The following is a 14,351-nucleotide window of genomic DNA, read 5'->3' on the forward strand; positions in this document are numbered from 1 at the left end:
GTGAAATTTTACAGTTGGAGCTCAACACTGTGAATCAGGCTTTGAGTTACACCAGGATGTCCTCCTCCTTTTCCTTTGCCCTGGGTTGCGATCCCCCTCCTTTGCGGAAGGTGAGAGCAGTTTGGCTGGCCGCTCGTCTGCATTCTCACCCGTGCCGCACAGAGAGCTGCTAAATCGGTCCGACTGTGATAAGACCCCACAGAGCCCGTCTGAACACCTAAACAGATCCTGACTGAAGCAGATACATGCTCAGCTTGCCCAGGTGCTCTTGGACACGGCAGCATTCCGGCCAACACCCCGTTAAGTGTAACAGTTAATGCTAATAATAAAACTGTAGAAAATTCTGGAACTACTTTGACAACAGTGCTACAGGCTGTAGTGATCGTCCAGTTTTGTTAGGTTACGCTGAATATAGGGCAGGGGGTGCGGTGGCGCAGTGGGTTGGACCGTGTCCTGCTCTCCGGTGGGTCTGGGGTTCGAGTCCCGCTTGGGGTGCCTTGCGACAGACTGGCATTCCGTCCTGGGTGTGTCCTCTCCCCCTCCAGCCCTACGCCCTGTGTTGCCGGGTTAGGCTCCGGCTCCCCGTGACCCCGTATGGGACAAGCGGTTTCAGACTGTGTGGGTGTAGATATGGGGCCACTGCTAGCATAGTGGTTAAAGCTATTGCCTTTCAGCTGAAGGACCTGAGTTTGAATCCCATCTCCTGTTGTAGTACCATTGATTACGGTACTTACCTTGAACTGATGCAATAAGAATTTTCCAGCTCTATAAATGGGTTCGCATTGTCAGTTGTTTAAGAGAAAAGTTGGGTAAATGTTGAAATAATAGTAGTATCTCTAAGTGTGGTTTGCCATTAGAATGGCATAATTGTAAAGCTGCATTAAAGATTGTATCTAAACATGTATCACTTGTTTGCGCAGAGGCTGCAGTCCCGCATCCCATCGCTGTGACTAGTTTGCTGGTGTTCTGGTCCATGTCAGTCCGTCCCGATTTATTTGTGACCCTCCTGATGTCCACTTCTCTTTGTGCCCCAGAGCTGTCCATTCCACCCCGTCTCCGGTGCTGCGTGGTCCTAGTGTCCTGCCTCTTTCAGCCGCTAGTGTGAAGATCACCGGCCCTCCGGCTGGCGCCAAGTCAGCCCTCACCCAGCCATTCATCCAGCCATCCATCTTCCTATTAGTCTGACCTGTCCCACCCCATCCTCTCATCTCCATCCCCCATCCTCACTCGGCCCATGAGAGCAGTGCTACCAGCATGGCGTTCTCATCGCGCTTTTCGTTCTGGGAGCAGAAGGGAAGTTTTGCTCTGTATTCCTCACTGTGTGCCTTTTATACATGATTGTGTGTGTTTTCCCATGCGTGTGTTTCTGCTTACTCGGTGTGCATGCGTGTATTGTGTATCTTGGGTATCTTGTCAACGGCCCTGGGAAAAAATATTTTGCTCATTGCTGCATGATTGTTGGCTATTCGAGTGCTTCACCAAGAATGAGAAATATGCAGATTGGTCTGATTAATACTACTCAGTACGTTAAAGAATGTTTATAGAACGCAGCTGTTCTGAATTTGCAGCTCGGGCACGGCTCAGTTCTCTTCAGTAATTTTGGATTTAATTTTTGACCAGAAAGGTACCTTGACTGTGTCACTATCAGAAACAGACCTAGTGTTTGAGTGAAGGGGTTAGTGTTCTGATGGCAGTGGGAGGGGGAGCAAATTCCTAGGTGGGTGTAGGGTCCATGGCATTTGCCACAGTCCACGTGTGCCAGAGTCACCCTGGTGGTTGTTGGCCTGATCCAGGATTTGCATGGTGTGGACATGGCAGGGATGCTGTGCATGAAACTGCCCTACTGCGAGGAGCATGCGGACCCCCCTGGCCTCATGGTTCCTCTCTGTAACTGGAACCCTCTTCAAATCGATTCCTGTAGGTTAAAGAGGAGACCAAGGCGCCCCCCAAGAGCTCCAAGGAAAGCGTAAGTGTCTCCAGCTGGTACCTAGGTCATGGCACATCTCACACTGAAGCACTACATATGCATGGGTCTTCAACCAGTGTGTGACACCAAGCCTCTCATGAACCACTACTGTGTCGGTTGACCTTCGTTTTACTGAGCTTCTGCAAATCAGTGGCATCTGGAAGCCTACTGGCAGGCTCAACGGGAATCTTGCTGTAAACTTCCGCCATCCATGTGAAATAGTGTTGTTTTGCACATACTCAAGAAAGAGTGAGAAAATGTTGAGTGTCTCTTCCTCTGTCGGGGATCCAGGTGTCATGCACTATTGCCCATAATTTCACAACACAAGGCTGGGATGGCATTACACAGCATCTCTGTAATTGCCGTCTAAGTTCCGTAATTGCTTCCGAAATGATTACAGGTTTTCGAAAGGCTCATTAGTTTTGTCGAATGAAGCCCAGCTGGTGGCGCCTATGTTAGCAAGACCGGGATGAGGCCGAGAGACAAAGCACCGCAGACGAAGGTGTGCCGAATCCTGCTGTTTTGTTAGTCTTGCAGTGTAAACAAATAGGGATGACATCTGCTTTGTGAGCGATTCCTGCTTCGATGAGCACGGATTTTGCTGTTCGGAATGTAGAAGCGTGAAAGAAGCATTACTGTGTAATGAGAGTTGGGGGTGTGAGTGTGGTTGAATCTCAAACTGAGACTAGGACTTTTGGGGGGTGGGGGGTATGAAGAGACCATGCCAGACTATGGATGGATCGTCTTTTGAATTTAGTTGGCCCGGTCAGGGTGAAAGGCCCGACTGTGCTACAGTACCGATCAAAAGTGTTAGGCATCATGGCAACACTTGTGTGGGGCGAACATGACTCCTGGCTTCCTGCTCTAAATTTTCCAGCAAGTGCCTTCAGTTTCCAGCATATGGAGTCATAATTTTTCCTGGTGCTGGATTTGCGCCAACCTGTGCTAGCCTCTCTGGCTTACCCCACAGAAGTGCCGATACACTTCGGAATGTAGGTCCGTGTAGGAATTGAATTTATTCTCCCATAATGCCTGTCTCATGGCTGAATTTGTAAAACACACTCCTGCTTTCTCACTCTTACTGTTCTTCCTTTGATATGATATTCTGTTAGAGGTTTTCATGTCAGTTCGTAGAAGAAGAGACTATATGCGCACCTAGTTCAGAGATCCCTGCCTTTGTTTCGACATCTCTGATCTTCAGATGACGTCAGTCTTTCCAGCACAGCTTTCACAGTCTAACGCTCTCTGTCGTAACTGTAGTTCCTTTCTCGGTGCGTTGGGGTTAATCTGGGGTTAACGGTGATCATCGTACCTCGAGTGAATATTTCGCTAGTGGTGTGCACTTGACCCTGGCTGACTCTGGCTGTATAGCAGCCGTCCACCCCAGCACCAATTAGTGGATCGGGGAAAACAGAACCCTGTTCTCAGAGTTAGAAATTAGGGGGGAAACCACAGGTTAGTTGACATGGCTTGAAAGGAACTTCTTGTTCGCCTTAGCGTTTTTTTGGTCCATATCAGTCCTTGAGTACTAGGGGTCTGCATCTAATAGTTTTTCCCACTTCCTTGCCTTCGTTCCTCCACCTTTGTGGCCAGTCTGACAGCGACGGCAGCATGAGCAGTCGCTCACAGTCTGCGCCTAGTCTGGAGCCGGGCAAGGCACTGTTACGCACCAAAAGCCCGGATTCCACCCAGTGGCCCCCTCAGCAGGGGCGGCTGAAGAGTCCGTCCCCACCCCGGGGGCGAACATCCTTCCGGAGCCCAGAGCCTCCCGTCCTGAATGGAGACAGCAAGAGCAATGGTCTGGGCCAGGCGAGCCCTGCTGAGGATCGTGGTTCCGGCCCCAAGAGGGTGGTGAAGGTGGTGCGGCGAGTGGTGAGGAAGGTGCTGCCCAGCGAAGATGGCGAGGCCACATTGACACCCCCTGGTCCTGAGCAGGCGGCCAACAAACCCATACCAGAACCTCCGAAGACCTCATCCGCACCCTCAGTGGTCCCCAAGGCCACTCCAAAGGCCATATTTTCCTTTAAACATGACAACATTAAGATGGAGGAGAAGGATGACATCACAGCAGGGCTTGCTAGTCTGATGGTCCGAGGCAGGTCAAGGGAGCACAAACCACGATCCCGGAAGGAGGAGCCTTCTGATATGCATGAGGACAAAGAAGAAAGGAAGGATGGAATGGAGATTTTCAAGTCAACTGAGGAGAGTATTGAGAATGGTCCCGCTGCCCCTCATACCGAAGAGAAGAATAGTTCAAACTCTTCCCCGGTTGTCGTCTCACCTCCACCCAAGTCATCTTCCCTGACTCCTCCCCCTGGTTTCATACCGACACCCAAACCCTCTGCTCTCTCTCCACCTCCTGGTTTCATACCAGCTCCGAAACCAACCACTGCTGCTCCACCCAAGTCAAACCCCCTGTCTCCACCTTCTGGGTTTGTACCTCCGCTCAAGTCAAAACCCTTCTCCCCACCTCCTGGATTTATACCTCCGCCCAAACCAAGCCCTCTCTCACCGCCTCCTGGATTCATCCCAGCCCCCAAACCCATGGCTGTAAAGAAGCTTGAGGTATGGAGTGTGATCCATGTGCATGACTCAATTTAACATCCCCTGTGTGTGAAACTCTTTTACAGCTACAGGGGTCACCCCCAAACAGTTGGAATTTCTGCACATCTCCGACCATGTCCCTAACCGCCCCACGTGTGCTGCATGTTGTTTCCTGTTCACTGACTCCATGTTTCTAACGATTATGGCCTTAGATTAGTGGACACCATGTTTAGATCTCATCGGTTATGCCAGGACATTTTGAATTATTCTTGTCTGATAAACACTCCTCTGGGTCTTGAAGTCTGAAATCTCTACCAGTGACCTCCAAGGGTTGATCTCTTGTCTTCCTCCTCTTTCTACTTCATTTCATTTGAGAGTGGTTTTTGTATTTAGTACTTGGAGGCTCAAAGAAACCCCTTGAACTAAGGTTAAACTTTGGAGCTTTCAGTTGGACATTGGATCCAGATGGACTAGACCTTGGGCTTTATTAACACCTGAAGCCTCATGAGATGTTTAACAGCAACTGGGAGCAATGCTTGTAGAACGGTGGGTGGCTGTGTGTTAGACTGGGTTTGTTCTTCTCTTACCAAGGGCAGCTAGATTTGTTCTTGAGGTTTTGACTCTGGTGATCTTCTCGTTAGTCTTATTGCTTGCTCTGAAGCTCAGTAGATGATATCTTTGACCTGCTTCTTTGGTTTTACCAACAAAGTCAGATTTGAATGTGAATGTTACTGACAAAAAGCATGGCGTGGGAACGTCGTGTTGTTTCATTGTTCGATTTCACTAAAATGTGACTGTGTGTGCGTGCACCGGGGATGCTTAAAGATGAAGGCAGTATCTCAACTGGCCTCTGGCTCGGCCCCACGCCCTTCTCCTGGAAGCAAGCCGTTGCAGGGGTCCACTGCTCTGGTCAAACAGGTGTGTGTGCATCGGTGTGTATATGTGTGCGCGCCACTTTTGGCTTCGGGCCAGATGCGCTGGGAACCCCCAGTAGCTGCTCCTTGGCACAACTCTTAGCTACTTTGGTCTGTAACACACGCGCTTTAGGCTCTCCTCTCTCATAATCCACCTTGGCTGCACGCTTGATGGCACAGTTTCTGAGCAAACTGTTCCACGGTTTCAGTGTTGAGTTTGTGGCGACTCACCCGTCTTGGTGATCTGACCTCTAGGTGGCGCAGCTGACCCCCACCGAAGAAGCTCAGAGACGGCTGGAGAGGATCTTCACCTCATCTGTAATTCCCATCAGTCTGTCCTTCAACCCTGCCCATTCTCCTTAGCCCCACCCCCTACCTTATCTGGCCCCTCCTTTTCTTCTCTCTCCATGCCTTTTTTGTCTCACTCTATTAACACTGATTCTGGGATAGTGCAAATACCCCCTCAGCATCACCACCAGCCTTCCACGTGGAGAGAGAAACCTAAAGTCAGTTAGTGACTCATGCCTTACATAGCTCATCCAGCGCCATTGCAGATGTGATCATTCCAGACCTTTCCTGAACCTGTATCCTGTTTCCTGTTTGGAGGGTTTCTGATTAAGCAGGACGATGTCTTTAGGACAGATACTTTTATTGGCCCATTTGTGGTGTTATTGTTAGTAGACAACCAGTGATGACACCCGCCCGCCACCCCACTGAATAACTGTACACCACGGATGTGGAATGCCAGTCCTCCAAGCCTTCAGTGGGCTTTAGTTTAAAATTCTAATCCGTATCTGAGTCACACAGTGTTGCACAGGAGCTGAACTCAGGTTGTCAACTCCACTATGACCCCTGAGGCCTGGAATCTACCCCCCCCTCCACTACATATAATTGCTGTGGGAAGGGTTGCCATGGGAACTGAAGACGGCTGGTCCCCCGAATGAGCATGACTGGACCTTTCAACTTGCCGATTGTGCTCTTCTGTGTTCTCGCACAGCACCTCCTGTTAACATGCATCCTCTGCTTTGCCTCATTTGGTGCGTCTGCACATTTTTGCCCTTGCTGTTTGAATTCGGGAGGAACGAGGACTGTCGCAAGGTGTGCGTTGGCCTCCTGCGTACGTTTCTCCTTCTCTCTGGGTGTTTCTCACGGTCAGGGAACCAGGCGTCTCTCACTGTGCTTGTGTGTTGTGCCTTCTCCTCGCTCCCGTGTGTTCGTCCCCCACCATCATTCATCTTCTCTTCTCTCATCTCTCCTTTTCTTCTCTATCCGTCGCTCCTCGGCTGCTGCTGTGTGGCTAGGTGGAGCCCGCGGCCGCCGGCCCGACAGCCCCCGCGCAGGTACTGTGCTCAAGTTTGGAAGACACTTCCCAGGCTGACTGGCCCCCCGCAGCCCTCGCTGGCGGCCTCATCGCAGTGTGTGCTCGTGTGTCGTGCTGGAGTGTAAGCCTGCCTTCTTTCACTAACTTGTCCCTTGAATCCCTCCCCACTCTCTCTCTCTCTTGCTCTCTTTCTCTCTAACATGCTTGTGATGCTTCCCTTTCCTTCCCTCTCTGTATTTAGCACCATCTGTCTTGGTCTGTGGGAGTGTGATCCTACACCGTGTGTGCGCTGTCATGCCGACCCTTCCTCAGGTGTGTGCTGTACTCCAGCTTGTAACTGGATTAGGGTTAGGGTTAGACCCACGTTTTCAGCGATGAGCTGCCAGCTGCTTCCCACAGGGTCAACAGGTTTACCTGTACCAGCCCAACAGGTTTACCCATTCCGGCCTCTCTCCATGAAGCTCCTGTAAGTGTCACAACAAATCAAATAATTCCTCCTGGTGCCCTGTGCTGACTGATACTCAAGGCACCGTGGTGGTGATTTATGAGGGACAACTGGTCGTTTTACCTTGTTTATCCTATCTCCTTCTCTGACACTCTGACTGTGACTCGGGGCTCTTCTTACCACCACCCTCCAGATCTGGCCGTAACCCTGAATTAAGGCTGTGCCTGGCCCTATGTCCTCTCAGCTCCGTAGTCATTAAAATGCAAATATCATGGTAATGTAGCCAGGCTTGTGAGTAGTAATGAGCAGGTGCGGCACATCTTGAACTTGACTCCTACTGGGTTAATCATGCCTTATAGCCCGGGCTCTTTCGGTCAAGGGGGAATTAATACACATTTGTTTTCTACGCTTACCGCAGTGCCTTACTTCAATTGCAGGAACTTTACACCATCTCCTCTCCTCTCTGCCACCCCTCCCCCCCATGGCCAAACGCATGCAAGCGCTTTGTGAAAGATGCCGTTCCGTGAACTGAACTCCCGCCAAAAGGTGTCGAAGGTGGAGAGGCTGCCCGACCCCTCTCCGCACATCTCTCCTGGTTAACTTTTGATTTTTGACCCCCTCCCTTCCTGCCGTCCTCCAGGGACAGGTGGACGAGGACCCTGTGGGCGTCCTGCAGGCGGCCCACACCGCGGCCGCCCAACCAAAGGTCTGGCATCGGTTTTGCCTGTGTGTGTGATCCACTGACCCACCCCCCCCTCCCCACCCTGCACCCTCTACTCCCCCCATTGAGGTGCTTTGTCACATGGGGTGTGTGTGCGTGCATGAAGAACACCAAGAAGCGCCCCCCCTCCCCCCCCCCCAACAAAGAAAAATAAGTGTTGGAAAACGGGATGTTCCTGTAAATAGCCTCCACCTGTTAAAAAGATATCCGACATTTATTAATTATTATTAATTATTAATTAAGGGGAAGTCATCCGGCGCTCAGAGCTGCCCTCAGCATTCCCGTTTTCCACTTTGGCACGGTTCTGGTTCAGTTCTCATTCGGTTCTCGTAACCTTGCACTCCCATCTTGCACCAGTGCAGTGATGCTGAGGGTGGTGTGTGTGTGTGTGTGTGTGTGTGTGTGTGTTTGTGTGTGCGTTTGTGTGTGCTTCGAGTGTTTACTGTATACGGAGAGCAGCCGTACACAACATAAACCTCTTACAAAATGTGGTCTTCCTTTAAAGGGATTAATGTGTGCGTGTGCAGTTTGGGATTAATCCTGACCCTAGTGTTAGTTTTGCGGTCGAGTGCTGTGATGGTGCGTGCTCCTCAGTTCTGAATAATACTGCATATTTTATTCATACGTCCTCCTCCCCCACCCGCTGCCCCCCGCGCCCGTGTCTGTCACTGGGGTGGGCGTGACCTGGGTGTTGTGTGGGCTTGGTACACACAGCATTGCTCAGATGACCCCTTGTGTCAGAGCATCACCCACGAACCCATGTGTGAGGACACGCTCACCTTAACGTCCTTCCAGTGTAAAAGCCGCTGTGGTTCAGTGTGGCACGCAGGTCCCTCCCCCTCCACCTCCAGGGCGGAACCTTTTGTTTAATTTCCCTGCCTATTATTGCTGCCTCGCTCACTCGCTCGTGCTTTTAATCACATGCCGGGACCGGGCTGTAATACCGCGAGTGCGCAAAGACGCGTGACAATATTGTATACCGCTTAAACCGCACGTGATGCAGGGAACGTCTGATGAAAATGCTGTTGAAAACCACTGCTGATGTCGTCTGGAATTTACTGTAGTTCAGACCTTGCATCTGATGACTACTGGAGTTCCCAATTTTTATTTTTTTTTTGTTAAATTTTTTATTTTTAACGTTTATTTTCTCAATGTACACTTGGGATTTAGACAATAAAATGAGACATTGAATGAACAAACAAAATGTTGGGCCAGCAGGGGGCATAGTGGTTAGCGCTGCTGTCTCGTACTCGAAGGACTCGGGTTCAAATCACTGCTCCTGCTTTAGTTCCCTTGGCCGAGGGTCTTACCCTGAATTGATCAAGTTAAAAAAAAAATGACCTACCTCTATATATGGATAACAGTAAGAAACATTACTATTGATAATATGTTATATGTACCCTACTTACCATGGCCTTATGCGCTGTGATTCTGAGATAGGCTCCATACAGTTATGACCCTGACTTGAAGGGGTTAATGATAGTGAGTGGATAACGATGATGATGATGATAATAATAATAGTAATAATGAACTGGCAGAGCTTGAAGAGCTGTTGAGTTGTGAAGGCAGGTGGAGAGGAGTGTGTGCACAGTGAGGGTTCTGGGGTGCAGTAGTTCCTTACCCTTTAATGTCTTCTGGTGTAATCGGTTAGCTGAAGCCCGTCAGTGCTGCTTCTGAACCAACTCAGAGCTCCTGTGTCATGTCCAGATTTTTTTCCGTTCCCTCCTCAGCCTCCGTTGCACGTCACATTTTCACCAACGCATACCCACGATGCATTTCTCCCTGTGAGTTTGTGGTGGTTCAGGATCCCTGTGAATCGGAGCGGTTCGGCACCTGTCCCTACGTGCAAAGCCCGTCCAGCCCGACCTCCTGCTCCCCCCACCAACTCACCGGCTCTGGGAACGGCGGATGGTCTCGTGGCATGCGCCAACCCCCCTCTCCTTGCCCCCCGTCCCCTGGTTTGACCTTTGGCCTTCTCTGTGCCGCAGGTGAAGACGGAGGAGCAGATTGCCGCGGAGCAGGCATGGTACGGCTCGGAGAAGGTGTGGCTGGCCCACAAGGATGGCTTTTCGCTGGGTAGGTGTCGGGGAGCTGAGGCACACCCCCTTCGACAAAACCAAACACGGTCATATGGTCACAGTTGTGCTACTTCGGTCGTCCACGGACTCGCGGCGCCGGAGCAGTACAGCCGCTTCGTGCTGCCGCTCTCACTCACCTGTCCGCCTCCTGTTCTCCTCAGCAACGCTGCTGAAGACAGAGACGGGCGCTCTGCCGGAGGGGAAGGTCAAGATCAAACTGGAGCACGATGGGACAGTACTGGACGTGGACGAGGATGACGTGGAGAAGGTTGGTGATACGTTTACCGGGAGTCTTCCCTGCAACGTCGCATTTCGGTGTGTTTCGTCACAGTAATTAGGAGAGAGGTGTGTGTGAGTTGACGTGTCCCCAGCATGTCCCCAACTGTCTAGAAAGACCCTCTGGGGCCACGATTGGTCATTGAAGGCTACAGGATCAGGACCCCGAGAGGATCAGAGCTCTAAGCAGACTAACCTGTCTCAGGGCCTCCTGCAGGGCTCTGGGTGCAGGAGTGTTAGACAAGCACAGATGAGGGGGGAGGGGGTGAATAGTGCAGAGCATTCTGGGACTTTTAATAGCAGGTTGACTCTGACTGATGTGAGTGTGACCGGTGTGAGGATTTATTGCTTAAAGTCATATTTTAACACATGAGAAGATGTTTGTGCCCTTTGATGTAAAACAAGTTGATGTTCATACGGTCCTTCCTCTTCGATGATGTTTGACCCGCTGCCTCTGACCCTCCCGCCACGCCAGGCGAACCCACCCTCCTTCGACCGCGCAGAGGACCTGGCCTCCCTGCTCTACCTCAATGAGTCCAGTGTCATCCACACCCTGCGGCAGCGCTACGGCGGCAACCTCATCCATACCCACGCTGGCCCCAGCATGGTGGTGGTCAACCCCGTCAGCACCCCCTCCATGTACTCCGAGAAGGTAGGACCCCCCCCGTCCTACATCTGCTGCATCTCGGCCGGCTTGCTGACTCGGCCTGTGAAAAGTTGAGACAGGCGTCTACGTAAACCGGGTCCTCAGTTTAAAACGCTAACAGGACGAGAAACCCAAAGTCACTTTTACTGCTAAATCACAGTGAATAAATAGTTAATACGTTCCCTCAGTTTATTTATGTTATGTTGTGTAAAAATGTGCTGTAGCTATAACAAATAAAATTAGTTTTTATTTATTATTCTTTGTTTAAATATTTGTATTACCCAAGCCGGGGGCGTGGTGGCACGGTGGCACAGCGGGCTTGGCCAGGTCCCGCTCTCTGGTGGGTCTGGGGTTTGAGTCCCGTTTGGGGTGCCTTGCAATGGAATGGCATCCCGCCCTCGATGTGTCCCCTCCCCCTCCAGCCTTGCACCCTGTTGGCTTTATGTGTAACTACAGGTCACATATGCTCAGCAATAAGAAGAAATTTTGGAAATGAGTGGAAAAAAGTGCAAAGAAACAGAACAGCTGGAAAATATATCTTTCCATCTTAAATTTCTAGAGATTGAAGTGTCAGATGCTCCTGTAATGTTTCTGGAAACATGTGACTTGCAGTTTGTGCTCGAATTGACTTGAGATGTCGTACAACCCGTGCAGGTGATGCACATGTTCAAGGGCTGCAGGAGGGAGGACACAGCTCCTCACATCTACGCCGTGGCCCAGACGGCTTACCGCAACCTGCTGACCACGCGGCAGGACCAGTCCATCGTGCTGCTGGGCAAGAGCGGCAGCGGCAAGACCACCAACTGCCAGCACCTGGTGCAGTACCTTGTCTCCATCGCCGGCAGCACCGGAAAGATCTTCTCCGGTGAGTGAGTGGCGTGCTGCGATCAGGACCCCCCATCCCCACTGGTTCACCAAAGCGAGAGGAAACGGAGTACATCGGTGATAGAGATCCAGATACAGACATGTCATTCTCAAAGGCAGTTAGTCCAACCTACCCTTTTTGCCGACATACAGTACTTTACACAAATAACTTTATGTTGAAATAGGGAACAATTTCTTAGTGATTTTGCAATGATTTATGGAGCAGAAAGGACATTAGGAGAGAACTGCGTTTGAAAAAACACGTTCTGAGACTCTTTTGGAATGTTATGGGGATTCAGCAGTTCTGAGGGACAGAGGAAAATCAGTGCAGCACACTGGGGCCAGAGCTGATATGTTTATCTTGAGACTTTGTGCCGTTTTAATAATTTGAGCCCTCATTACGAAAATTATTCTGTGGCAGAGAAACAATGTTCATTCTCCATGGTGCAGTGACTCTGAATATCCACTTTTAATTTCACAGCAGTGCATTTTTCGCGTTCTATCCAAATAACCAGGGCATTTCTTGCCGTATTGGGTTTTCCTTAAAGTTTGGTCAGATATTGCTGGTCGCATTATATGACGCCAGCGTGACCTTTGCTTCGCCCCCGTAGGTGAGCGGTACCTCCTGGTACTGGGCATTCCTGTCAACTGCGCCAGCAATAAGATCACTGTGTCGTGCACCGGTTTTACTGCGGTGGACCCGGGACTCCCGTGATCCTCATTTACTTTCTCTTGCTGATACACACTTGCACACCTACTCACCCATCTTCTGTCAGATCCACTCTCCCAAACGCCTGCCCTGGTTGCCATGGTTACCGAGAGGTGGGGCCGGAATGGGAGGCGGGGGACGTAGAGGCTGAGAAAGCAGATCGATGGCCTCGGCCCCTGGAACCGAGCGGCTGTGATGGATGATGGGTAGCGTAGCGGCGCCTGTCGTGCGGTTCCCATAATTATCCCGCCTTATCAAGGAGCCTCAGCCTTTTAGCTTTAATTGGCTAATTGAAGGCTGCGGTGCTGAAGAACTGTACTAATAGGTGAGTTGATGTTATCCAAGCGTGAAGAGAAGGATCTGGCGCCTGGTGTCGGTGGACCTAATCTGAGTTGCCCTGATGTCCCCCTGGGGGACCGAGATTCTGCGTGAAGGGCTGTTGACAGCACGTCGATCAAACCGGGTCGGGGAAAGCGAAGCTGCCCGTGTTGCACCCGCCGCCCGTCAGACCCGTGACGCGTGACAACGTGTCCCTCTGCTCCCAGCCGAGAAGTGGCAGGCCGTCTACACCATCCTCGAAGCCTTCGGCAACAGCTCCACCTCCATGAACGCCAACGCCAGCCGCTTCTCCCAGATCGTCTCGCTGGACTTCGACCAGGCCGGCCAGGTGGCCTCCGCCTCCTTCCAGGTGCGGTCACAATCGCACTCATTTAAATATTCATTTAAATATTTATTAAAATATTACACTCAAGCACACACCTGTGCCCTGCAGACCATGCTGCTGGAGAAGCTGCGGGTGAGCAGACGGCCCGAGGGAGAGTCCACCTTCCATGTCTTTTACTACCTGATGGCCGGGGCAGAGAGCACACTCAGGTGAGCCTTGCGGTGGGTTGCGGGCGGGGCTCGCGGACCCTTTTTGAGTCGATACCCTCCAGCACTTCTTACCACGTGACTGCGTTCCACTGCGAAGCCTTGTGTAAGGCCTACAGAACAGCTTACACGCCGTTTGAGTTACAGCTGCGCGCTTGCTTTACTTTCATCTAATCATGCAAATAAACCTTCCGGCTGGGTGAGCGTTTCCGCTCCGGCTTGTCCAACGAGGCCCCGTGTCGGCGTGCTTTGTTTGGATGAAGGGCGTCTTGTTTATGTTAATTCTCGAGGTTTTACATCTAGAGCAGTCCTGCTTCAGTGAGCAGGGTTTGAAATGCAGCCATGTACCGCCGCCTGGTGTCCATGTAGCCATGGCTGTCCAGGGTGGTCTGCGGTCAACACTCTGGCTGTGATTTGGTTAGGTAGTGGCTTTAAATTGCCCTAATTGTGTGTGTGTGTGTGTGTGTGTGTGAGAGAGAGAGAGAGAGAGTATGAGCGTGATTGCCCAGTGATGAACTGGCATCCCATCCAGGGAGTACCCTGCCTCCCACCCTATGATTCCAGGATAGACTCTGGATCACCGTGACCCCGAGTTGGACAAGCGGTCATGGATGATGGACGGATGACTCCCGGGGGGGACGATCCCCAGTAACCAACACGTTGTACCTTTTTGTTCACAGAACAGAGCTGCACTTCAACCACTTTGCTGAGAACAGCGCTTTCGGCATCGTGCCGCTGTCCAAGGTAATGCCCGGCACCCGTCCTCCGTGTGACTTTAGTGTGGCGCGGGGCTCGGAAGTGCAAGCAGCGTCCCTCAACCGCTTTACTGTCCTGTGTCCTCAGCCCGAGGACAAGCAGAAGGCCTCCCAGCAGTTTACCAAGCTCCAGGCCGCCATGAAGGTCCTGGGAATTTCGGCGGAGGAGCAGAAGGCCCTGTGGCTCGTCCTGGGTGCCATCTACCACTTGGGCGCTGCTGGGGCCACCAAAGGTAAGACGA

General features: G+C 51.4%; 1 protein-coding gene across 12 annotated transcripts in view; it reads left to right on the forward strand.

Annotated features, from left to right (window-relative positions):
* The window catches only part of myo18ab (myosin XVIIIA b), a 100,359-nt gene that overhangs the window by 34,070 nt on the left and 51,938 nt on the right, over positions 1 to 14,351 (forward strand). For 6 of the 12 annotated variants that reach the window (XM_029255423.1, XM_029255424.1, XM_029255421.1 and 3 more), the window contains 8 exons: positions 9,900 to 9,987; positions 10,151 to 10,257; positions 10,741 to 10,917; positions 11,566 to 11,776; positions 13,030 to 13,172; positions 13,257 to 13,357; positions 14,035 to 14,098; positions 14,198 to 14,342. In XM_029255423.1, coding sequence (XP_029111256.1) covers positions 9,900 to 9,987; positions 10,151 to 10,257; positions 10,741 to 10,917; positions 11,566 to 11,776; positions 13,030 to 13,172; positions 13,257 to 13,357; positions 14,035 to 14,098; positions 14,198 to 14,342 — 1,036 coding nt within the window. Of the gene's footprint in view, positions 1 to 1,034; positions 1,294 to 1,921; positions 1,967 to 3,559; positions 4,532 to 5,335; positions 5,429 to 5,679; positions 5,743 to 6,725; positions 6,765 to 7,830; positions 7,897 to 9,899; positions 9,988 to 10,150; positions 10,258 to 10,740; positions 10,918 to 11,565; positions 11,777 to 13,029; positions 13,173 to 13,256; positions 13,358 to 14,034; positions 14,099 to 14,197; positions 14,343 to 14,351 lie in introns of all 12 variants that reach the window. The other 6 variants (XM_029255416.1, XM_029255415.1, XM_029255417.1 and 3 more) reach the window with 2 other exon arrangements.

The sequence above is a fragment of the Scleropages formosus genome, chromosome 10 (genome assembly GCF_900964775.1).
Source record: "Scleropages formosus chromosome 10, fSclFor1.1, whole genome shotgun sequence".
In the NCBI taxonomy this organism is placed as follows: Eukaryota; Metazoa; Chordata; class Actinopteri; order Osteoglossiformes; family Osteoglossidae; genus Scleropages; species Scleropages formosus.